Source organism: Zea mays, chromosome 3 (genome assembly GCF_902167145.1).
Source record: "Zea mays cultivar B73 chromosome 3, Zm-B73-REFERENCE-NAM-5.0, whole genome shotgun sequence".
In the NCBI taxonomy this organism is placed as follows: domain Eukaryota; kingdom Viridiplantae; phylum Streptophyta; class Magnoliopsida; order Poales; family Poaceae; genus Zea; species Zea mays.
In genome coordinates this window covers 205122970-205148991 of record NC_050098.1, presented here as the reverse complement: position 1 = coordinate 205148991, position 26022 = coordinate 205122970, and the positions used below count along the sequence as shown (strand labels likewise).

General features: G+C 46.1%; 1 protein-coding gene across 1 annotated transcript; it reads right to left on the bottom strand.

The window, feature by feature from the left end:
• Nucleotides 1–3131: 3131 nt before the first annotated feature.
• LOC100278454 (Ubiquitin-like-specific protease 1D) lies at nt 3132–15888 on the bottom strand. The gene is made up of 14 exons (NM_001328160.1): nt 15517–15888; nt 14772–14844; nt 13118–13203; nt 12898–13007; nt 9711–9756; nt 9205–9278; nt 9049–9078; nt 8869–8964; nt 7672–7759; nt 4582–4676; nt 4306–4428; nt 3924–4035; nt 3523–3630; nt 3132–3443 (listed from the first exon to the last, which is right to left on the bottom strand). Exons 1-14 carry the CDS (start codon nt 15850–15852, stop codon nt 3297–3299), a joined length of 1524 nt encoding a protein of 507 aa, NP_001315089.1. The 5' UTR covers nt 15853–15888; the 3' UTR covers nt 3132–3296.
• Nucleotides 15889–26022: the final 10134 nt, after the last annotated feature.

Below are 26022 nucleotides of genomic sequence, written 5' to 3'. Positions count from 1 at the left end.
CAACGGCCTGGTGACGTGGCTGGCGCACCGGATAGTGTCCGGTGGCGCACCGGACAGTGTCCGGTGGTGCACCGGACTGTCCGGTGCGCCATGCGACAGCAGCCTCCACCAAACGGCTAGTTTGGTGGTTGGGGTTATAAATACCCCCAACCACCCCACATTCAAGTGATCCAAGCTTTCAATCTTCCAACCACTTACAAGAGCTAGGCATTCAATACAAGACACACCCAAGTGATCAAATCCTCTCCAAATTCCACAAAAGCTTTAGTGTTAAGTGGGAGTGATTTGTTGTGTTCCTTTGAGCTCTTGCGCTTGGATCGCTTTCTTCTTTCTCATTCGTTCTTGTGATCAATACTCAATTGTAACCAAGGCAAGAGACACCAATTGTGTGGTGGTCCTTGCGGGGAAGTTTTGTTCCCGGTTGATTTTAGAAGAGAAATCTCACTCGGTCCGAGGGACCGTTCGAGAGAGGGAAGGGGTTGAAAAAGACCCGGCCTTTGTGGCCTCCTCAATGGGGAGTAGGTTTGCGAGAACCGAACCTCGGTAAAACAAATCCTTGTGTCTCACTTCTTTATTCGCTTGCGATTTGTTTTTGCACCCTCTCTCGCGGACTTGATTATATTTCTAACGCTAACCCAGCTTGTAGTTGTGATTAACTTTGTAAATTTCAGTTTTGCCCTATTCACCCCCCTCTAGGCGACTTTCAAATAGGTCTAACTCCAAGAGCATGTAAAATATACACTTCAACTCCACGCGCATCGTACGTGTTCAGTGAGAGCACTAGATACCTGACAATATTAACGACTAGTTTATAGTCGTTAAGAAGGCACCGAGAGTATCCATTGCAAGGACTAGCAGTGCACCAAACATGTCTACTGCCCCCAATTTATGTCCACAAAGAAGTAACAATTGGATTTAGACTTGGGCTATAAATAGACATCTTGGATGGCCTTGATTATTATCCCTTCACTCGTTACACTTGAAAACACCTCTTAGGACTAGAGAAACACACTCCATCCACTTACATCTTGTAGTTCATCATTTGAGTGAAATTGAAGAGCTCCTAGTGTATCGCATATAGTTGTTGCATCTTGTGACACTAGTTGAGTGAATTGGGGTGGTTATGCTCTTGTTACTTTTGGTGATTGACATCATCTAGATGACCTAGAGTATGTGGGATAATTGATCAACTATTGAAGATTGTTGTTGATTCCGGTCATCATTATGAGGGGCTTTTGCGCTTATTTCCTATGGGAGACTAGTAAAGAGTAACAGTAGTAAAATCATGACTTATTAGAGTGCCTTCATAGTGTGATCCTTATGATGTTCATATTGTGGGCTTGCCATTTGATATTAATTAGCACGCAAACCACATAGTTTGAACTTGCCACAACGAAGATGTTGGTTGATAGCAAGTAATCAAGCCTCAGGGATATATCTTGTCATCTCTTGTCCCTGTGGTTTACACTTTGAGATGGCAATGGGTACCAGGCACCCAAAACCTGACGGGTTTTTGCTCTATTAGGGTATGAGTCCATGCTAATATCTATTACCCGTGGGTTCTTAATGGGTAATAATCTGTATCTAGCGGGCACACGGGTACGGGTGTGGGATCATACCACCCGAACCCGCAAACCCACAAGTTTTTTAAACCCGGCATAATATAAAGGCACTCATCTTGTTATGGCCCAATAACTAGCACCACAACCCATCTTGCAAGCCCACGGTTGTAGCCTTTGCTAGTGTTCCATGGTAATGTGCAGCAACAACTACAGCAACACTGCAAAGCCGAACATATGAGATACATGCTGGCAGCTGGTAGGAGTTTCATTAGCTTCTTGTGCTAATTGGCTAATAGTATTTTGCTAGTTTATTGTAAAAATGGATGCATACACACCGCCACTTTTCAGTCGTTGATTGCAAAAGTGGATCTGTGGATGCATGCAGCTTGCTGATAATAGTTGATGTTGGGCACAGGCAACCGACGAGTACCAGCCACCCATACGGGTACGGGTTGGAAAACAATACGTACCCGTTACTCCGTTAGCGGGTATGGGTTTTTAGCGGACATATTTTATCCTAACGGGTACGACTATGGGCAAGCAATACCTAGCGGGTACGTGCCCGTTGCCATCTCTATTTACACTATGTATTTATACTTGCAAGCATATTAATCTTATGTTGTATGATGTTTTGATCAACTAGTTTTGTGCAGATTATACTTACTCTTTGTTGTTTGATATGTCTTGTTTGTTAGTAGCAGTTTCGTTCAATATATACTAGATACCAAGCTACTAGAATCGATTATGAGGCTTATAGAAGGGTAAGTATATGCTTTTGCACCCTCTTTTATACTAATTATTGTTGCTCTAGTAATAATTGTGAATTATAGTATAATTTTTATAGGTTATTAACCTCCCCCACCCCCCGTCACTTTAGGCATCTAGGTACTAACATCATGGCATAGCCAGCGGGGGTGATCGAGAAGCGCAGGCGGCCAAGGGGCACGGCAAGCGTGGGCGGCCAAGGAGAGGCATGGCCAACACAGCCGATTGAAAAGGGACATGGCTAGCACGAGCGTGACCAGTGGAGGTGGTCGAGGAGAGGTATGGCCAGGACACGACCAAGCAGAAACGAGCATGGACACAGTCAAGAAGAGGCATAGGGAGGGATGTCTAGGGTGCAGGCAACCGAGGAGCGTTGAACCAACAGAAGAGGCACACCTAGGGTTGGTGGTGGAGCACGGACTCACGGTGCAGGCAGGGCGACGACGTTGTGGAGAAGAAAGCCAAGCATGGTGGGGAAGAAGAGTTAAAAGAAAGAAGCAAACTAGCGATAGGTATAAGCATTTTTTCTAACCTCATTAAACTTTAGCTGGTGAAGCACCACTTGTCCACTTGAGTAGCTCCACCAAAACAGTAAATCTAGCCTCCAAATATATCCATTTGGCCTTTAGCTTCACCATTTTGTGAATCTGAATTTCGTTGATCTTGAGCATTTAGCTAATTTTTCGTAAGTTGTTTTTTTTGTTAAATCTAAAGGCACCATTTTGTGAATCTGGATTTTATTGATCTAAACCCTAAACCATTTAGCTAACTTTTCGTAAATATATTTTTGTTGAATCTGAATCCGGTTCCAAACAGGCCCTTAGATAACGTTGAACTGTACATTTCCACCGCCGAATGAACGAGCGTGTAAACAAAAGTGTGTAGCCAACGGGGCGCATTCCCTCCACGGCCAAACTTCACTTGGGAGTGAACGAGGTTACATATTCAATCAAAGCAGCAACAGCAGGCTCAGTCCATCTGAATGTCCTTGTCTTCAAGCTCTGCCTCCGATGGTCCATCGTCGTCTAGAGCACTATGAAATAGATCAATCAGTAGCGCCCGTATCCCTCCCCGAAACGCTGAAGCCTCTTCATGGTTGAACCATCTGCGTCCAAACTAAGAACCAGATATTGTGCGTTACTAGTCAGGAGTCAGCACGAACAAAAAATAATGGAGCGTGTGATTTGTATTGTACCATGCCAAGGCCCTCTTTTGTCAACCTCTCTGGCGCATCTTGAATAAACCTGTCAATATAGTAAAGCATAAAGAGGCCACAATCATACTCGTTACGCTGACGTGGCACCTGTCAGGTGAAAATAGAAGGGGCATTAGAAAAAGAAGAAAACTGAAGGGAAAAAAGAGCTGCTGCAAAGTCATAACAAGTATTTAGAAAGGGCTAATTAGATATGTGTCATTATAAGGGGGTGTTTGGTTCCTTTAGTCACCCTCCTAAACTTTAGTCCCTAGAAACCCTATTTGGAAGACCTATTTTAGTCACACTGTTTGGTATTTGTGACTAAAAATGACTAAGTTTAGGAGCTGGGAACCAAACACCCCCTAACTATGTAACTATGGTTAGAATTCCAGGCCTCTTACCTCAATCTTTTCCCTATTGATATTTTTCGAAAGACGCCTCCATATCCTCCCTGAAAATGGAATATCATAAGACGAATCCATCCCTAGGTGCCACCGTTCTGCTTGAATATACCTGTGATGATATTGGAATTTGGAACTCATGAAAATTGCAGCAAAGGACACGCCTAGTGCACTGGTGGGAGTTGTCTCACTGAGTCGCCAGGTCACAAGATCGAATTAGCCTCTCCACATTTGCGGGAGAAAGCTGCCTCGATTTATCCCTTCCACATATCCCACTTATGTGAGAATCTCCGGCACTGGGTTCGCCCTTTTTTAAAGAAAGTTGCAGAAGACTGGTCCCAAGAACCAAACTCTTAGCACTGTAACACTGGTGATAACATACCTCGCAACTATGTCAAAAAGCTTTTGACTGGAGTGAAGACCAAGAGAGTCCAAGTGAAGTATTATTGGCCCAGAATCTGCCTCTTTTGTAGGCATGCAAACAATGATCAAGCTCCAGTGCATCCTAATTTGCATGATCATAATGACATATACATTATATACATGACATGTTATACAAAAAAAAACTGTTGCCTAACTGTCAACAAAAATACAGTTGCCAAGAAGAAAATGATTACCATTTAATATTGAAGTAATATCCAGAGAAGAAGCAACTTACGATTCATTAATCGGCAAAATTATGTACGCTTTCTTAAAAATATCTACACCTCTCCACCATCTCCGTAACTTGCTGAATTCTGAGTCATGGTGACCCTAGTGAGGGGAATTATTAGACCAATTTGCAAAAGGCACTAGACAGCAATGAAATAAATATACGAGCAAAATTAAGGCTCTGTTTTTAAAAGAGAAATGCATACAACGTTTTGTGGTAAACTGTAGATTCCCTGCTCTCGAGATTAAAAGAATTTGAAGTTATCGATGTTTGCAAATCGTGTATTCATCATCAAAGTTACAAGGATTATTGAGGTATCTGTACAGTTTGGAGGAAATGCGTGCTAGGAGCATTGTAACAGACTAGGAAAATGCATAAAGAAGTTATCTTGACTCTGCACTAGGCGTGTTTGAAACATGCCCTTGGTGGCACGGCCTAGCCAGGCAGATGATCCTGACACCTGGCATCTTAGATGCCTGGGAATGCTGCCTGGCGCAGGTAGCTTCTCAACGCGACCATGCCATGAACCAAATTCATCTAATCCACATTTTACTTTACATGTATTAATAAGGACAAAATGGTAGTATGGTTAATGTTAGACTGTGTGTGTGAGTGTGTGTGGGCCGGCATCACTGTTAGGCTGCCGGCCCATTAGGGTTAGGGTTGAGTCTATATATTGTACCTCATCACTCTATGCAATACAATAGTCACTTTCATATTCCTACATGGTATCAGAGCATTAGGTTTAGGGTCTCCCACCTCCCACTGCAGCCGTCGGCGGCTCCCTCCCACCCCACAGCGCCGCCTGCCATCGCTGCCCCCGGGAGGCCCAACCTTCTCAATCGGGGGCGGCCTCCCAGCTCCACAGCCGCCACCATCCCAGCCGCCTCGACATGAGAGGCGCGCGAGGACTCCAGCTCCCCTTTCAGCGTGGCGAGCTCGGCCGCGAGGTCCTCGACGGCCTTCCCAGCCTCCCGCGCCCGCGCCACCGCCTCGACCGCGGTGCGCGCGTGCTCCTTCTCCAGCGACTCCACTTCCGCTTGCGCCGCCCACAGGTCCGCGAGCGTGGTCGCGCTGCGGTCCATGGCGATGCCCAGCCCCGCCTTCGCCTTCGCCTGGGCCTGCTCGGCCCGCGCCCTATCTAGGCCCCAGGCCAGCTCGTCGGCGGCATTCACGGCGGTTCCTAGCTCCCCCAGAGCTTGCGCTCTGCCGGCCCTCTGCCACGGCCGCCGAGCCTCCCCTCCGACGCCCTAAGCCCAGCCGCCATCTCTGATAGGGCTAGGCATTCGGTCTATTAGGGTAATTCGGTTCGGTCTATTCGGGTTTGTGAAATTTCGGGTTTTGAAAAATGAGAACCGAAATTTTCAAAAATATTTTAGGAACCGAACCCGAATAGACTCACCATTTCGGTTCGGTCTATTCGGTCCACCGAATAGACCCGAATTGTAGAGACACTAGTATATTTTGTTAAAATATATACAATGAATAATTAATTGAAAGTACTATTATTACAACAAGTGACTATAAAAATTAGCATACAAAGATATATATACTATCGTTAAGATGATATAATTATTTCTAGCTAATAAGTTCATAAATCATATAAAATAATATCATCACATATTAAGAGCTTTTTATATTTCGGGTTATTCGGTCTATTCGGGTTTTAAAGGTTAGGAACCGAACCCGAACCCATACCCCGAAATATAGCACATATAGGAACCGAACCCGAACCCGAAAACCCGAATAGACCGACAATTCGGTCTATTCGGGTTCGGTTCGGGTTTCGGTTTTAAAATACCCACCCCTAATCTCTGACCGCCTCTCCCCCTACACCCCGGCGTCTATCCAGATCTGGCGACAGCGTTGCTCGCGGGCCCAGATCCGTTGTCGGGCTCGCTCCTCGGCCTTGCTGCCGCTGTCGTGGGCGCGGGCGACCTCGCCGATCTCTACTCCAGGCGTGGGTGGCCTCACCGCCGCCACAGCAGGCGCCCCTAGCAACGGCACCCTCTCCTTCCGCCGTCGACCGGCCTGCAGGCCGCTCCTGCGCTTTGCAGCCCCTGTCATCGCGCTAGCCACCTCTAATTGCTCGTGCTGACGTCCCAGCAGCGCCTCCCACTTCGCGCTTCTCCCGTCGTCGCTGCCGCCAACACCCCTTGCCAGGTCCGGCGCAGGCCCCTGCCCGGCTGGACCCACCCCACCGCCCACCCCTTCATCGCCTTCGTTGGATCCGTCGCTACCGTGGCCTTCCCGGCCGGATCCACGTTGCTGCGGCCTTCTCGGCTCGATCCGCCGTCCCTTTGGCTGGATCGCGTCTTCCCGGCTGGATCCGTCGCTGCCGTGGCCTTCCCGGCCGGATCCGACGTTTCCCTTCTACTCTGCCGCGGCGCGGACACCATGACCGGCGCAGACGCGTGCGCTGCTGTTGGCCTCCCTGGCGGGGCTCCTTGACGCCCGAACGATCGAAGAAGCAGGAAGGTCAGCCTGTCGGTGCCCTTTTGTTGTGTCGCCCTGCCGATCATTGACGCTCGAACGTCGACCCCTCCCGAAGATCAGGCTTCTGCTGTGTGTCTCCCGACCACGACCACCTCGACTTCGGCTACCTCGACATCTAGGGGCTATCGTCTTCTTGGAGCACACATCGGTCTCTACTCCAGCCGCAACATTCGCACCATACCGACGCTGCGACTGCGGGGGGATTTCAACCCGTCGGCTCCTACCTTCGGCCTCTACTCCAGTCTCATCGTGTGTGGTGCCCCCATTGCGACTGCGGGGGGATGTTAGACTGTGTGTGTGTGTGTGAGTGTGTGGGGGCCAGCACCACTGTTGGGCTGCCGGCCCATTAGGGTTAGGGTTGAGTGTATATATTGTACCTCATCACTCTATGCAATACAATAGTCACTTTCATATTCCTACAGTTAAACCTGAACTGGATGACATGCTGAATTAAAAATGTGAGAAAGCGATAAGTGTTCGTTCTGCGAATACAATTAAGCCAACTAATGCAAAACAGTGCATGGTATCAAGCTGTGGAAGAGCATGGTATTTCTTTAACTTGGACAAAATCAAGATAGCAATGAAACACAATAACCATACCGGCATGGATAGTGCTTCTTCGAGTTTGCTATAAAAATAGGTGTTAAACATGTGTAAATCCCTGCGAGGTCTTGCCTTCTTGAGGTACCTGACAACCATATTCAGGATGGAATGTTATGTAAATATCATTTATTAAAACCTACATGGCAGACATTACTGGATGTTTATAAACCACAGAAGGCATGGGCGGAGCGAGCAAAGTCTGAAAGGAGGTGCTTTATAGTAGGTTCTAGTTCGATCGGTGCTGAAACATTTGAATCTAGATTTCCAACTGTTTTTAGACTTGCTCAAAATACATGAATGACTTAAGCATTCAAGGGCTCAGGTGGTGCTGCAGCACAGGTAGCACCTGCCCTCCTCTGCTCCTGATAGAAGGAACATCTCTAGTAAATTTGTGATATGTCGTAAAGCCACAAACATCTTCCACATAAAAAAGCTTGAACTACGGGGATAAGACAGCTCCCGGACAGTACTTAAGAAGACCTCACGTAGGTCAAGAAAACCCCCGAACCCCTGGCCCCACCCCTACATAATGGCATCATAACCCATATAAGAACAACCGTGACCAAGACCGAGACTTAGGCCCTATTTGTTTGAGCTACAGCTTTTGGAGCTTTTCTGAAAAGTTGCTTCTAGGCTTTTGATCCTTAAGAAGTCAATGATAACTTTTCGGTGATGTATTAGCTTCCTAAACTCAGTAAGCTACAGAAAGCCCATAAAATCAGGCTTCTCAGCTTTTCTGAGCTTCTGGCTTTCCAGTTTCCAGAAGCTAAACCCAAAAGCTAGTTGTTTGTTTTAGCTTTTGGCTTTTCACACTGAGAAGTAGGTAAGAAGCTCAAACAAACAGGGCCTTAGACATGTGCTTTGTCGTGGGACAGACGAGGAGATTTTTTTTAAACCCCAGTTTGAAATTCGCTCCCACGGGGAGTTGAACTCAGGACCTGGGCAGTGCTACTCAAACCACCTAACCAACTCAGTTGTTGAATTTCAGCCACTTATTATTCCCAACAGAGGCTGAGTAACAAAATGAATATACTTTGCTTTTAAAATGGTACTTAGACCCAATTAGGTGGCATCTAAAGTCTTGCATTCCACAGGCTGTAAGAAATCTCAGGAGCAAAGGCATGAGCGCAATTCAGTGATGCATGCAGAAGTGGGAGACAAAAGAGAGTACAGAAAATGGAAAAGATTACTTACTGAAGGTAAAAATTTATAACAGGTGATTTTAAATATTCTTCTGGTTCAAGACATTTCATGTCAGAGTAGGTCAGTTCAACCGCTTCTGGATCAGTGCTGTTGACAAATATAAGGATATCAGACGGGATGGAGGTAATCTCCCATTATACATGAACCTCAATGACAAAGAATGATTCCAACCTTGAAGGATAGTGGATATTTGACTCCTCCCTACACAAGTGAAATTTCATTAATGAAACACTATCTATAATTGCTCATCATCTTAAACTCTTAAAGTTATTTAAAAAGAATGTAATGGCAAATGTTAAACAGCTAGAGATGTTACTGCTGGGTTACCACTTATTAGATATCTGAACATCAGCTGATCTAGCAGGCTCTATATCATCATCGTCATCCAACAGAACTACATCCTGAAAAGGACAACACAACTGAAGTTGCACATATAGCAATAGAAAACTTTGTGATGATATCAATGAAGCATCAATTATTAACCAATAGACAAGAGTGCATGAGTTGGTGCATTAAACTCCACAATTCACATATGTACGCTTTTCTTCGTGGTTTGGTTGCTTTTTCTTATTTCAAATAAATCTGGGATTTTATATCATTGCATTTTTTGTTGAAAATAAATGCTGGTGGATGGAAAATAACAAAAAAAAAGTGCATTTGCAGCAAAAGCGTTGGACCTTAAATGCTAGCTCTCTAAGGCATGTAGGCAATATTGTCCATACAACTGGTTCATCAGGATTCAGGAGCAAATATTAAGAAACATGGTAAGTGGAAAATGTATAGCTCCGTACAAAATGTATGGATTTTTTTAATGCTAACAAATGGTTACCCACCTTTTTAATCTCCAAGGGTGAGGCCTTATTTTTGGCAAGGTTCCACCTGCAGATAATAATCTTTTTGGTCAGAGAAGCACACCGGTTTATAAAATATGCTAGTTCCACCATGACATGGTAAATGAAGAAGTGACTTCATTATTCATATAACAATGATCAATGACAACAACAAAAAACATGTTCCAGCCCCCAACCTGATGGACAAGTTCTATAGTAATTTGTTGGGTAAAACGATGGACAGATCCGTAGCTCTTAACTTGGATTTTGTGGGGTTGCCTTCACACAACATGGGGGAATTGGATCCCCCATTCAGTGAAAAAGATGTATGGGAAACTATTAAGCAACTGCCATCTGATAAAGCACCCAGGCCCGATGGTTTCACGGGCAGATTTTACAAAGCTTGTTGGCCATTAATTAAGGATGATGTGTTGGTTGCATTCTCTGCCGTTTGGAGTAGAAAATTTGCTCAATTTGGCAAATTGAATTCAGGTTACATAACTCTGATTCCTAAGATGGAGGGGGCTGAGGAGGCGATGAATTTTAGATGTTGTTTGGTTCACATATTTATAATGTAATGAGTAACAGATAACGTTAAATCATGCTTGTTTAAGTCCAACCGTAATCGGATACCATACTAGGAATTGATACCGGCCTATTCAAACTTGTTACCGCTGATAATCGAGTGCGGACCATTACCGTTACCATTTACGTTACATTTTGTAAACCAAATGGCACCTTAGACCCACAGGTTTAGTTCATAGCTTTGCCAAGCTAATGACTAAAGCGCTTGCAAATAGATTGGCTACAAAGCTTCAGGATTTGGTTTCACCAAGGCAAAGCACTTTTATCAAAGAAAGATTCATCCAAGATAATTTCATGCTTGTGCAACAAACTGCCAGACTTTTACATCAGCAGAGAAGGCCAAGAGTCCTGCTGAAATTGGATATCACTAAGGCCTTCGACTCTGTTTCTTGGCCATTTTTATTACAAGTCCCTATCAAAGCTGGGTTTTGGACGGATCTGCAGAGACATCCTAAGTGGCTTGATGGCCACATCCACATCCCAAGTACTTCTGAATGGAATTCCAGGGGCTAATATTCTGTCTGAGGCAGGGTGATCCATTGTCCCTTATGCTCTTTATTCTAGTCATGGATGTTCTTGGACATCTGATATTTAAAGCTGAAGAGGAAGGCTTCCTGCAGCCCCTATATACTCCAGACACCTGCAGCATAGGGTCTCTCTATATGCTGATGATGATGTTATTTTCTTACAGCCAAATGAAAGTGAAAATCAAGTTGTGCTCAGCATCCTAAAGTTGTTTGGAGAGGCATCTGGTTTAAAAACTAATGTTCAGAAGAGTAGTGTGTTCCCCATCCGTTGTGGAAAGGCTGAGTTAGCAGTCCTGCAGGAGCAAATCCCTTGCCAAATTTCCTCCTTCCCCTGCAAATATTTGGGCCTGTCCTTATCCCTGAAGAAGCTATCTAGAAATCAGGTGCAGCCCCTACTTGATAAAGTAGCAGATCAACTACCTGGATGGAAGGCGAACTTAATGACCAAGGCTGGAAGAAGGGTGCACGTTCAATTTGTAATGACAGGGATGCTTATATATCTGGCCATGGCTGATGACTTGCCTCCAGGAGCACTTAAAGCTATTGATAAAATTAGGAAGGGTTTTCTTTGGCGTGGGAGGAAGGATGTTAGAGGGGGCACCGTTTAGTGGCATGGGGAAGAGTTTGTCGTTCACTTGAGCTTGGAGGGCTAGGAATTTTTAGCCTAAAAGTACTTGGCTGGGCTTTAAGAATGAGATGGTTGTGGATGGCAAAAACTGACCCTGAAAAACCCTGGACCTTGCTCCCTATGCAGATCCCAGAAACAATGAAGGGTTTCTTTTCCATTGTTGTAATCACTGAAATTGGAAATGGCAACTCAACCCTTTTCTGTACAGACCGCTGGCTGCAGGGAAAAAGGTTAGAGGACCATGCTCCCAAACTGTTTGCTGCAGTGCCCAAGAGAATTAGGAATGATAGAACTGTCCATGAAGCTCTATCAAATAGAAGGTGGTTGACTGATATTAGAGGCGCCTGCTCCACAGCTCCCCTCCGGCGCTTGGCACGTCGCCTCTTCCTCATGCTGCGCAACTCCGGGGCAGTTGCACCACTAGAGGCAGCCATCAGGGCCGGCTGTGTGGAACTCTCAGTCCCTGTTGCCGACTGTGACGGGGTGATCCGCCTCCACACCGATCCTTTTCGCTGGAGATCCTGATGACCAGATCCATCCATTCCGGACAGCCGCTGCCACACCGGAACACGCAACCCTTGTTGGTCTCGTTGCTGCCCTGCCGCCTTCTTCACAGCTACAGTCTGAACCGAGCACAGAGCCGCGTGGTGGCCGAACTTGAAGCACCTGAAGTAGCGAGTAGGCCGCCAGCAAGAAGAAGCATGGTGGGAGAAGGACAGACAGTTAAAGCATCGTCCTCGGAGATCCACTAGGGACCTACGACGAGAAACCTGCTCAGAACGTCGCGCTCTCCTACTCTTTACCAACTGCCACCCGCCCGCAGCAGAGTCTAGATTCACAACAGGCTTCTGGCACGACACCTCCGCGCGTCTACAGACCGCCGTCGAACCGTCGATTGGCGGCCGTGCGTCCGACGTAGAACGGGGAACTGTGTTCCTAGAGCAGGACAGCACAGCCGCTTTGTAGGAATCCGGTGCCAGACTAGAGCCGCCAGAGGATAACGAGTAATCACTGGCGTCGGTCCATCTCTGGGATTTTGAGCGTCCAGTCTGGGAAGCTGGAACGTGGTGGGTGGAGGATCCTGGCGCCGGAACGTGGTGGGCGGAGGTGGTGGCCGGCTTCAGAGTGAAGACCGGCAGGGGGCTGCGGTGGATGAATATGCCAGGAGAGGAAGATATCTTGGCCGCATGGGAAGTTGGGCGGCAAGGAGCATCGGGTCCCGACACAAGTGGGATGGAAGACGACGGGGTGGCCGTCGGGTCCGGGGTGGATGCCGGCGTGAGGCTGGTGGAGAGGTTGGCGCCGGGAGGGGAAGGGACAGGGGCGGAAGACGGAAGGGCGGGAGACGGAAGGTACATTGCCGTTGCGGCTCTTTAAAGTTGGCGTTTTTCTTCTGTCGATATCCATATTTAAATGTTCAGAGCATGTACTCTTTGGAAGATAAGCGCACGTTTTTGATTGATGCCTCAACGACTCTTTTGAAATTTGACCACCATTCTTTGGGTAAGCATATTTGCCATGGCTTAAAGAACTTTGTTCTTCATATGCAGCTCCCTTAACCTACATACAATCAGGAAAGGTAGTCACAAAATCTGTACAAAGGTAAATCTTAAGAAAGGAGAACATCTGAAAATGTATCATTAAAAACCTGCAGAGTTATAAAGGCACACCTGGGTATAGGTCTTTGTAGATGTAGTACAACTTGAGTTTGGATAGTGTTTGCTAGCCGTACTGTCCATGGTCTCATCATCAGACTCTGAAAAAAGAATGGCCACCAGTGTGACTGATTGCACAAGAACAAACTTCCTCAAGGCAGGAGGCAGCAGAAAGGAGGATGTTGGAATAACCAGGGCTAGAATGCATTCATTTCACAACACCATAAGACCTAACAAACAAGTGGCAATCCATACAGATCAGCTGAAATACTCAACACTGATTCTTAGTAACATGCAGCAGGCAGATCTATAAGCTTGTACAGTTCTAATGAGCTTATGATCTGTCATGACAAAGGAAATCTAGAAGTTTATGAAGTTGCAGTGCTCCAGCAAGCAGCCGGTAGGTTGTTGACCATTTACAAAGACACAAACTCGGTATTCCATCCCCTGAAATGAAGTGTAGAACATCCCAGTTGGTAATCTATGCTGTTCCAGTAGGATACAATGAGATGATCATTTCTACCAAGTATCCGACATTTATTTCCTATCCTTTAGGGTCAATTCAGTTATAAGTTTGAGGGTTGGGCTTATCTGAGAGGTGCCTCAGTTAGCCTGGCATGCCACTCAATGTTCAGTTAGCTACCCCAATCAGCAGGTGTCAAATGATCACACTAGAACGCCGTGCATCAAATAGAACTAGGATACATTTCTACATGATTTTACACTAAACTATATGAGATATGGTTTTGGCACTACACATGAAGAAGAAGATGTTTGTTTGGATGGTCAAGTAGTGCCTAGAAAGAACACCTTTAGGTATTTAGGATAAATGCTACAGAGAGACGAAGATATTGATGAAGATGTTAGCCATATTATCAAAGCAGGGTGGATGAAGTGGTGTCAATTGTCAATCATTTGATGCTCTATATGACAAGAGGGTACCACAGAAGCTAAAAGGCAAGTTTAATAGGATGGCGATTAGGCCTGCTAAGGCATATGTTGCAGAATATTGACCTAAAAAAGACGACATGTTCAGCAGATAAGTGTTGTGGAAATGCGTAAGTTGCGTTGGATTTGTGGCCATACAAGAAACGATCAAGTCTGGAATGATGATATGCGTGATAGGCTAGTGGTAGCACCGATTGAATAAAAGTTTGTCTAACATCGGTTGAGATGGTTTGAACATATCCAACGAAGGTTCTATTGGGTTTTACTCTAGCCTATCCCAACTAGCTTGGAACTAAAAGGTTTTGTTATTGTTGTTGGATTAAAGAAGAACATATGTAATTCATTCAGTTTCTACCTTTCAGATATTATCAGGATCTACCAAGCGATAGATTGCTAAAATCAAAGCAAAATCACATAGAAAATGGGAACTACAGTGCCCTCTTGATAATAATTGATGTACGCCTCCTTCTACCTTAACCATGGTTGCAGTAGAGGTAAACAATGTTGGATGCTCCTGTCATCCTAAGTTCCTAACAACACTAAAGCATTTGAGACCACATAAACCAATGACAGAAACAGTATGCTCATCTGACCTTACTAATGTCAAGCAATTGGACATAAGGAACATAACCAATAAGGCCTAAAAAGAAACACAAACCATAACCAGCAAGGCCTAAAGAAGTAACGGACTATAACCAACAAATAAATGCATAAATCTTACTTAAGTTGTAGATTTCTCCACTGCTGCCACCAGTACGCTTAGCTTGCACTGTCTGTCTCAAGGGCGTGACATCCTAACATAATTAAAAGGAAACATAAGGGTTGCTGCATAGGAGGAAATGAAATAAGTTAACAATACAAATGTACTTGATGCAAGCCCAGGAAACAGCAATATATAACCTCAGGGTAGTCTTTTTTATTTACTCATGTTAGCCATCCTGACAAAAAAACAAAAACTCTCCTTTCAAGTCCAAACAAACAACGTCGTGGGAAGAAAGATGCTTATATCTCCACTTAATCTTTTATTGCTAATCCATGATATTATCATCCGGATCTTTCAGTCTCTCAATAACAAAAAACCAAATTTTATTACAACAAACAAACATCTCATTTTATCCACTGAAGAACTGAACCTAGACCATTTGCTGAGTAAAATGTACACCTCTCTAACTTCAATTTGGATGGCTATTTCTTCTAAATGGAAAAGACACCTCGTTCCTCCTGGGATGATTCTAATTGCAGATGTAATTTCAATTGCTCGCTGAAAGCAACGAAAAAAACAGCATCCATCCATAATCTTACACTAAAACCCAACATTTGGGAAATCTTTGTGGCATCCTACCCATGATTCAGACCAATCACCAACTCAACTGTCCGTGGGCCTGATATCAACCAAGCCCAAAACAGAAAGGGAGAAACACTAAAGCAAACCCGAAGCTATTACGCGAAGTCCACATTTTCCTCACCATCCTCTGTCTGGCCCTCCGCCGCTCGAGCTCCTTCTTCATCCGGAGGACACGTGAATGCATCTTCTCGCCACCATCCGGCATCCTACGGAGTACACCCTGCCCATAGGACCCTTCCCACTGTCTGATATGGTCCTGTAATTCTCGATCAGTTGAAGAAGATAATTCCGCGGTGCATCCGTCATGATCGAAATCGGCGTCGGCGGGCGCCGCTGCAGCGGGACATGGCGTGATGGACGGAGAAGATGAGCCGATGACCTCCAACTCCACGGCCGGGGGATCGGGGGACATCGCCTGTCGACAATCGATGATGATCCCAGCGTTCTGCGCGGCCATTGCCGCGCGCCCGCGCCGCCTGGCGGGTGCGGCGGGGGAGGCTTCTGTTCAAGCGAACAAACGAGGGTTTTCGATTAGGACTCTAGGTGGGGATGAGACGCGGCGTAAAGTTGGGAAAGTGGAAAGGAAGAAATGTCAGAGCATCTCAATGAGGTCCCCACAAAATGACACTTGAAAATCAATTTTAAATGACATCTAAAAATGAGTGGGGTTCAATTTTAATCCTTTTTTAACCGATTAGGGCTTTTCTGGTTAGCTCTTTGTCGGCGTTTCGGACCCGCGAGGTCCGTCAGCCAACCAGTGAATTTGTTGTTACGTGCCCCTGCTCAGATAGGTTGATGCAAGATGGAACACAAGAGGGAAATATGTCTTATGTTATCTCGCATCGGAGTGCTCGTAGTAGGGGTTACAAGCGTCGCGAGGGAGCGAGGGCGAGAGCGAGAGAGAGGCCCCGTTGTCAACGTGCCTGCGTGTGTCAACGTGAATCTCCACTGCTGTCTCTCGACGTGCCTCCTGTGTCCTCCCTCAACGTGTGTTCGCGACGTGCCTTGGGAAGGCCCTGGACATCCCCTTTTATAGATATAAGGAGATGCCCAGCTGTACAAGGGGGTGTAGCTATGTGCTACCGTGGCCGTCGGAGAAGTGCCTTGAGCCCTGTAGAAGCACAATTGTCGGCGTGGCATGGATCCTGCTGACGTTGTCTTGCTTCCGTAGGAGGTTGAGAGCAATCCGACGTCATGGGGGCACGCGGGGAACCATCATTACCTGTTACCGGAGTGACCTTAGATGGGACACCGGCCTTGTTCCTTCGTAGCCTGAGGCAGCTAGCTAGGAGTAGGGTAATGATGTATCCCCTATAGCGTAGTCGGTCCGAGGCCCAGGTCGGGCGAGGCAGAGACTTCTCATGAGGCCGAGGCTGGGCTCGGGCGAGGTTGTGACTCCTCCCGAGGCCGAGCCCGAGGCCGAGGCCTGGGGTCGGGCGAGGCGGAGATCTTCTTCCGAGGCCGAGGCCTGAGGTCGGACGAGGCGGAGCTCCTTGTTGCTCCTGAGGCCAGACTCGTGGGAGAACGTGACCCCGTTTTATCCTGGGGGTTGGCACGGTAGCCGGAGCGGGGTGAACGGCGATGTTTTCCTGTCAGATCGGTCAGTAAAGGGGCGAAGTGACTGCGGTCACTTCGACCTTGCCGACTGAGGCACGCGTGTCAGGATAAGGTGTCAGGCGATCCCCGCATTAAATGCGCATGTGATACGGTCGACTGGTAAGACGATTTGGCCAAGGTCGCTGCACGACAAAGTCTACCCAAGCTGGGCTTCGGGCGAGCCGAGGGTGCGCTCATCGCCTGAGGGGACCCTCGGGCGAGGCGTGAAGCCGTATGGGACTACTGTTCCCGCCCGAGGCCGAGGCTGGGGCTCGGATGAGGTCGCGTCCCTTGGTAGGCGTGGCCTTAACTTGAACCGCGCTTTATCAGCCGCGTATGGTTTGTTCTGAAGATGCTTTCCAGCCGGATTAAGGAGCATTGTGGGTACCCCTAATTACGGTACCCGACACTCTTAATCCATTTGGATTGGGTAGGATTGGATGTGTTTGAATACCAAACAAGTCAAACTTCTTCTTAATTTTTTCCAATCATATCCAATCCATGTGTATTAGAATAACCGAACAAGGCCTAAAGTGTCAGATTGGTTCTAGGGAGCCCAAAAACTCCCCATTTATAGCTACAAAAGAGGGAATTTTAAGGGCTATGAAAAAGTTGGAAGCACCGGGAACTGTTGGAGACACGCTTTTTATTTTTCCAAAAAACATGATTTAGAGGAGACTTCTTGGGGAGCTTTTGGAGATGCTCTTACAACAGGTCCTAATTTAATACTTCCAAAACAATAGTTTAGGTGTATTTAAAAAAAAGTCGTTCAACAACTACTAATTGAAGCCGCATTGGATATATTTTAAAGAGTTGTTTGAGTTGGATGTTTTTATCGTGTACCTAAGAACAGGATACAAAAAAGGCCCAAAGACCTCTCAAAGACGGCCAACGAATCGGCCAGCCCACCTATCAAATAGATCGACATAAAGGTCCGAAGGGCCTCACGGGGACGGTCCGCCAAGCCGACCGGCGAACAAATACCGCCGATCAACCCAACGAGGCGGGGCTGCCGACCAACCTGCCCGCCGAGCAACTCAGTGAGGCGGTGCTGTCGACCAACCTATCAGGCGAGCAACCTAGCGAGATGACATTCGGCTCTCAGGCGAACACCTCTACTGAAAGGAAGAGTCGACCTAGTACTATCAAGCCACGTCGGCACGATGGGACATCATCGAGCCATGCCCAGACCGTGGAAACGGTACCGAAGGGTCTTTGAAAGGAAAAATAGGTTTATCCATTTCCTATAATCGATTTTGATGTTTGATGACCATCACAAACTGTATGGACTAACTAGTTTGCCTAGTGGATGTTTTTCTCAGGTGCATAAAGTTCACATAAACATACAAAGAAAATGACCTTGGAGGAATTCCACACGATTGAAGCAAAATAAATTGTTGCAGCCTGTGGCGCACCGGACACTGTTCGGTGCCCTGGCTGGAGCACTCCACGAACAGGCCGCTCTCGGGAATCCTTGGCGCTCGTCCACTAAAAATCATCGGACTATCTGGTGAACCACCAGACTGTCCGGTGAGACAACGGAGCAACGTTCAACTTCATCCAACGGTCAACTGCGCGACTGCACGTGCAGTCTGCAATGCCATAAGTCAGAAGACAGACTGCGACGACAGGTTGCACCGGACTATCCGATGTGCCATCGTACTGTCCGGTGCCGCAAAAGGACAGAAGACTTCAACGGTCAACATCTCCAAACCCCAACGGGCGGCTGACGTGGCACGCACCGGACAGTGAACAGTGAGTGTCCGGTGTGCCCATCGACAGCAACGACTGGAATAGTGGTTGGGGCTATAAATACCCCCCAACTACCACCATTCAAGCCATCCAAGTATCTCACTCTCTTAATTCAATACAAGAGCAAATAATACACTCTAGAGACACAAACAAAGCAATTGATCCTCTCCAAGTTCCAAAATCAAGTCAAGTGATCAAAGTGTTTAGCGACTTGAGAGTGAGTGACTTGTATTTCTTTTGTTGCTCTTATTGCTTGGGTGCTTTCTTCATCTCTCTCTAAACTATCTGAGTGTTTTGTAAAGTTTGCAAGAGACGCCTAGTTGTGTGGTGATCCTTGTGGGGTCTTAGTGACCAATGAGATTGAAAAGAAACACTCATCCGGTCCAAGTGACCGATTGAGAGAGGGAAAGGGTTGGAATAGACCCAGCCTTTGTGGCCTCCTCAATGGGGAGTAGGTTCTCTAGAATCGAACCTCGGGAAACAAATCACCGTGTCCACTTGTGTTGATCTTCACTATTCAATTTGTTTCTTCTCTCTCCTCTCTCTCTCTCTAAAGTTCTCTTGCTCACATTGTTTTGAGTTTGCTCCCAAAGTTATCTGCATTGATTGAACAACTCATAGTAAGGAGAACTATCTTCCGCACTTCGAATTCACTATTATTTATTTCTAACCCTAATCTCGGGTGTAGTGTGTGTTCAAAGTTTATAACTTTCAGGTTTCACCTATTCACCCCCTCTAGGCGACTTTCAATTGGTATTAGAGCTCGGTGCTTCATTAGAGTTTAACAACTCGAAGTGATATCGGGAGAACAGGCCAAAATAGAGATGGTCACCGGAGAACAGGTCGGATCTTCGGGAAATAAGGCCTAAGAAAGGACTCCATCGAAAGAGGCCGACGACAAGCAAAAGGAACACAAGGAGGAATATGTCGGCTCCATCAAGTCACATAGGAAGTGTGACAAGAAGAAAAAGAAAATGAAGAAGGTGGTCTACTACGAGACCGGTTCTTCCTCACCTTCCACCTTCGGTGTCGAGTCCACATCTTCGAAGCGCCAAGAGCGTAATAAGTATAGTAAGATGTCTCTTCGATGTCCTCATATTCCTAAACGAGCTCCTTTACTTTCTGTACCCCTAGGCAAACCACCATATTTTGATGGTGAAGATTATTGTATGTGGAGTGATAAAATGAGGCACCATCTAACCACACTCCACAAAAGCATATGGGATATTGTTGAGTTTGGAGCACAGGCATCACAGGTGGGCGACAAGGATTACAACTCCAATGAGACCGCCCAAATAAGGCACTTCAATTCCCAAGCTACCTCTATACTTCTCGCTTCCTTGTGTAGAGAGGAGTACAACAAGGTGTAAGGGTTCAAGAGTGCCAAAGAAATTTGGGACGTCCTCAAGACGGCACATGAAGGGGACGAGGTGACCAAGATCACCAAGCGTGAAACGATCGAGGGAGAACTCGGTCGGTTCGTCCTCAACAAAGGAGATGAGCCACAAGCAATGTACAACCGACTCAAGACGATGGTCAACCAAGTCCGCAACCTCGAGAGCACCAAGTGGGATGACCATGAAATGGTCAAGGTTATTCTAAGATATCTTATTTTTCGTAATCCCACTTAAGTGCAACTAATATGTGGAGATCCTAGATATAACCAGATGTCTCTCGAGGAGGTAATTGGCAAGTTTGTGAGCTTTGAACTTATGATCAAAGACTCCAAACATATTGTCAACTTGGAGCAAGACGTCACCTCCACACCCGAGGTGCAACTGAAAGGGAAATGTGCCCTTGGGCCATTTCTAAGTATTTTGGTGATTAAGTGACCAACACAAATGGTTATGTGTTAAACTATGCCAAATGGTGGACAAAGTGCAAATCAATACAAAGGTATGATTCTAGACTTAGTATATTGGTTTTTATGTACTAACATATTTGTCTAAGTGCTAGAATCAGAGAAAAGACAAATGGAAAAGACTTGGCTCGAGCAGCCAAGACTCTACTCAGTCTGGGTGCACCGGACTGTCCGGTGGTGCACCGGACAGTGTCCGGTGTGCCAGGCTGGCGCTGGTCAAATGGCCGCTCTCGGGAACTCGACGGCAGCATACGTGAAAGGGAATTAGGCTTACACCTATTTTCTAAATGATTTTGGTGGTTGAATTGCCCAACACAAATAATTGGACTAACTAGTTTTGCTCTAGTGTATAAGTTATACAGGTGCCAAAGGTTCTCACTTAGCCAATAAAAAGACCAAGAAATGGGTTCAACAAAAAGAGCAAGGGATAACCGAAGGCAGCCCTGGTTTGGCGCACCGGACTGTCCGGTGTGCCACCGGACAGTGTCCGGAACCAGGGGACTTCACGCTGAACTCCTCACCTTCGGGAAAATCCAGAGGCGCTCCGCTATAATTCATCGGACTGTCCGATGTACACCGGACAGTGTCCGGTGCCCCAGGGAAGAGCAACTCTGGAACTCGCCAGCTTCGGGAATTTGCTTCGCTATAATTCACCAGACATGTCCGGTGTGCACCGGACTGTCCGGTGAGCCAGCAGACAACGACTATTCGGCGCCAACAGTCACCTGCAGAAGCATTAAATGCGCGCCAGAGCGCGCAGAAGTCAGGCACGCGCGAAGTGGCGCACCGGACACTCTACAGTACATGTCTGGTGTGCCACCGGACATCCAGGCGGGCCCAGCATTCAGAGCTCCAACGGTCGGAACCCAACGGCCTGGTGACGTGGCTGGCGCACCGGACAGTGTCCGGTGACGCACCGGACTGTCCGGTGCGCCATGCGACAGCAGCCTCCACCAAACGGCTAGTTTGGCGGTTGGGGTTATAAATACCCCCAACCACCCCACATTCAAGACATCCAAGTTTTCACACTTCCAACCACTTACAAGAGCTAGGCATTCAATTCTAGACACACTCAAGAGATCAAATCCTCTCCCAAATTCCACACAAAGCTTTAGTAACTAGTGAGAGAGATTTGTTGTGTTCTTTTGAGCTCTTGCGCTTGGATTGCTTCTTTTCTTCCTCAATCTTTCTTGAGATCAAACTCACTTGTAATTGAGGCAAGAGACACCAATTGTGTGGTGGTCCTTGCGGGAACTTTGTGTTCCAAGTATTTGAGAAGAAGAAGCTCACTCGGTCTGAGGGACCGTTTGAGAGAGGGAAAGGGTTGAAAAAGACCCGGCCTTTGTGGCCTCCTCAACGGGGAGTAGGTTTGCAAGAACCGAACCTCGGTAAAACAAATCCTTGTGTATCACTTCCTTATTCGCTTGCGATTTGTTTTTACGCCCTCTCTCGGACTTGATTATATTTCTAACGCTAACCCGGCTTGTAGTTGTGATTAACTTTGTAAATTTCAGTTTCGCCCTATTCACCCCCCTCTAAGCGACTTTCAATTGGTATCAAAGCACGGTGCTTCATTAGAGCCTAACCGCTCGAAGTGATGTCGGGAGAACACGCCAAGAAGGAGATGGAGACCGGCGACAAGCCCGCTACAAGCCAAGGGAAGGCTTCATCGGAAGAGTCCCGCAACAAAAAGAAAGGGAAGGAGAAGAAAGCCTCCTCCCACAAGTCGCATCGGAGTGGCGACAAGATGAAGAAAATGAGGAAGGTGGTCTACTACGAGACCGATACCTCATCACCTTCCACCTCCGGCTCCGATGCACCCTCCATAACTTCTAAGCGCCATGAGCGCAAGAAGTTTAGTAAGATCCCCTTACACTATCCTCGCACTTCTAGACATACTCCATTACTTTCCGTTCCATTAGGCAAACCGCCAACCTTTGACGGTGAAGATTATGCTAGGTGGAGTGATTTAATGAAATTTCATCTATCCTCACTCTACAAAAGTATATGGAATGTTGTTGAGTTTGGAGCACAGGTACCATCCGTAGGGGATGAGGATTATGATGAGGACGAGGTGGCCCAAATCGAGCACTTCAATTCCCAAGCCACAACCATACTCCTCGCCTCACTAAGTAGGGAGGAGTACAACAAGGTGCAAGGATTAAAGAGCGCCAAGGAAGTTTGGGACGTGCTCAAAACCGCGCACGAGGGTGATGAACTCACCAAGATCACCAAGCGGGAAACGATCGAGGGGGAGCTCGGTCGCTTCCGTCTTCGCCAAGGGGAGGAGCCACAATACATGTACAACCGGCTCAAAACCTTGGTGAATCAAGTGCGCAACCTCGGGAGCAAAAAGTGGGATGACCACGAAGTGGTTAAGGTTATTTTAAGATCACTTATTTTCCTTAACCCTACTCAAGTACAATTAATTCGTGGGAATCCAAGATATACACTAATGACTCCCGAGGAAGTAATCAGGAATTTTGTGAGCTTTGAATTTATGATCAAGGGCTCACGGAAGATCAACGAGCTTGACGGTCCTTCTACGTCCGATGCTCAACCGGTCGCATTCAAAGCGACAGAAGAAAAGGAGGAGTCTACACCAAGTAGAACACCCATCGACGCCTCTAAGCTCGACAATGAGGAAATGGCGCTCGTCATCAAGAGCTTCCGCCAAATCCTCAAGCAAAGGAGGGGGAAAGATTACAAGCCCCGCTCCAAGAAGGTTTGCTACAAATGTGGTAAGCCCGGTCATTTTATTGCAAAATGTCCTATATCTAGTGATAGTGACATGGGCGATGACAAGAAGGGGAGAAGAAAGGAGAAGAAGAGGTACTACAAGAAGAAGGGCGGCGATGCCCATGTTTGTCGCAAGTGGGACTCCGACGAAAGCTCTAGCGACTCCTCCGACGACGAGGACGCCGCCAACATCGTCGTCACGAAGGGACTTCTCTTCCCCAACGTCGGCCACAAGTGCCTCATGGCAAAGGACGACAAAAAGAAGAAGGTTAAATCCAAATCCTCCACTAGATATGAGTCTTCTAGCGATGATAATGCTAGTGATGAGGAAGATAATTTGCGTACTCTTTTTGCCAACTTAAACATGCAACAAAAAGAGAAATTAAATGAATTAATTAGTGTCATCCATGAGAAGGATGATCTCTTGGACTCCCAAGAGGACTTCCTAATCAAGGAAAACAAAAAGCATGTTAAAGTTAAAAATGCTTATGCTCTAGAAGTTGAAAAATGCGAAAAATTATCTAGTGAGCTAAGCACTTGCCATGAGACTATTGACAACCTTAGAAATGAAAATGCTAATTTGTTAGCTAAGGTTGATTCAAATGTTTGTAATGTTTCAATTCCTAATCCTAGAAATGATAATGACTTGCTTGCTAAGATTGATGAATTGAACATTTCTCTTGCTAGACTTAGAGATGAAAATGAAAAATTGCTTGCTAAGACTAAAGATTTTGATGTTTGCAATGCTACTATTTCCGATCTTAGAGATAAAAATGATATATTGCGTTCTAAGATTGTTGAACTTAATTCTTGCAAACCCTCTACATCTATCGTTGAACATGTAACTATTTGCACTAGATGTAGAGATGTTAACATTGATGCTATTCATGATCACATGGCTTTAATTAAACAACAAAATGATCATATAGCAAAATTAGATGCTAAAATTGCCGAGCATGACTTAGAGAATGAAAAATTTAAATTTGCTAGAAGCATGCTCTATAGAGGGAGACGCCCTGGCATTAAGGATGGCATTGGCTTCCAACAGGGAGACAATGTCAAAATTAAAGCCCCTCCTAAGAAATTGTCCAACTTTGTTAAGGGCAAGGCTCCCATGCCTCAAGATAACGAGGGATACATTTTGTACCCTGTCGGTTATCCTGAGAGCAAGATTAGGAGAATTCATTCTAGGAAGTCTCACTCTGGCCCTAATCATGCTTTTATGTATAAGGGTAAGACATCTAGCTCTAGGCAACCAACCCGTGCTAAGTTGCCTAAGAAGAAAACTCCTAGTGCATCAAATGATCATGACATTTCATTTAAAACTTTTGATGCATCATATGTTTTAACTAACAAATCTGGCAAGGTAGTTGCCAAATATGTTGGGGGGCAAGCACAAGGGGTCAAAGACTTGTGTTTGGGTACCCAAAGTTCTTGTATCTAATGCCAAAGGACCCAAAACCATTTGGGTACCTAAAGTCAAGAACTAAACATGTTTTGTAGGTTTATGCATCTGGGGGCTCAAGTTGGATAATCGACAGCGGGTGCACAAACCACATGATAGGGGAGAAGAAGATGTTCTCCTCCTACGAGAAAGCCAAGATTCCCAAAGAGCGATCACATTCGGGGATGGAAATCAAGGTTTGGTCAAAGGATTGGGTAAAATTGCTATATCACCTGACCATTCCATTTCCAATGTTTTTCTTGTAGATTCTTTAGATTACAATTTGCTTTCTGTATCTCAATTATGTCAAATGGGCTACAACTGTCTTTTTACTGATATAGGTGTCACTATCTTTAGAAGAAGTGATGATTCAATAGCATTTAAGGGTGTGTTAGAGGGTCAGCTATACTTGGTAGATTTTGATAGAGCTAAACTCGACACATGCTTAATTGCTAAGACTAACATGGGTTGGCTCTGGCACCGCCGACTAGCCCATGTTGGGATGAAGAATCTTCATAAGCTTCTAAAGGGAGAGCACATTTTAGGATTAACAAATGTTCATTTTGAGAAAGACAGGAATTGTAGCGCATGCCAAGCAGGGAAGCAAGTTGGTGTCCATCATCCACACAAGAACATCATGACGACCGACAGGCCACTGGAGCTCCTACACATTGACCTATTCGGCCTGATTGCTTACATAAGCATCGGTGGGAGTAAGTACTGTCTAGTTATTGTGGATGATTATTCTCGCTTCACTTGGGTATTCTTTTTGCAGGAAAAGTCTCATATCCAAGAGACCTTAAAGGGATTCTTGAGACGGGCTCAAAATGAGTTCGGCTTGAGGATCAAGAAAATTAGAAGCGACAACGGGACGGAGTTCAAGAACTCACAAATCGAAGGCTTTCTTGAGGAGGGCATCAAGCATGAGTTCTCTTCTCCCTACACGCCACAACAAAATGGTGTAGTGGAAAGGAAGAACCGAACACTATTAGACATGGCAAGAACCATGCTTGATGAGTACAAGACATCGGATCGGTTTTGGGCTGAGGCGATCAACACCGCCTGCTACGCCATCAACCGGTTATATCTACACCGAATCCTCAAGAAGACATCATACGAACTCCTAACCGGTAAAAAGCCCAATATTTCATATTTTAGAGCCTTTGGTAGCAAATGCTTTATTCTTGTTAAAAGAGGTAGAAAATCTAAATTTGCTCCTAAGACTGTAGAAGGCT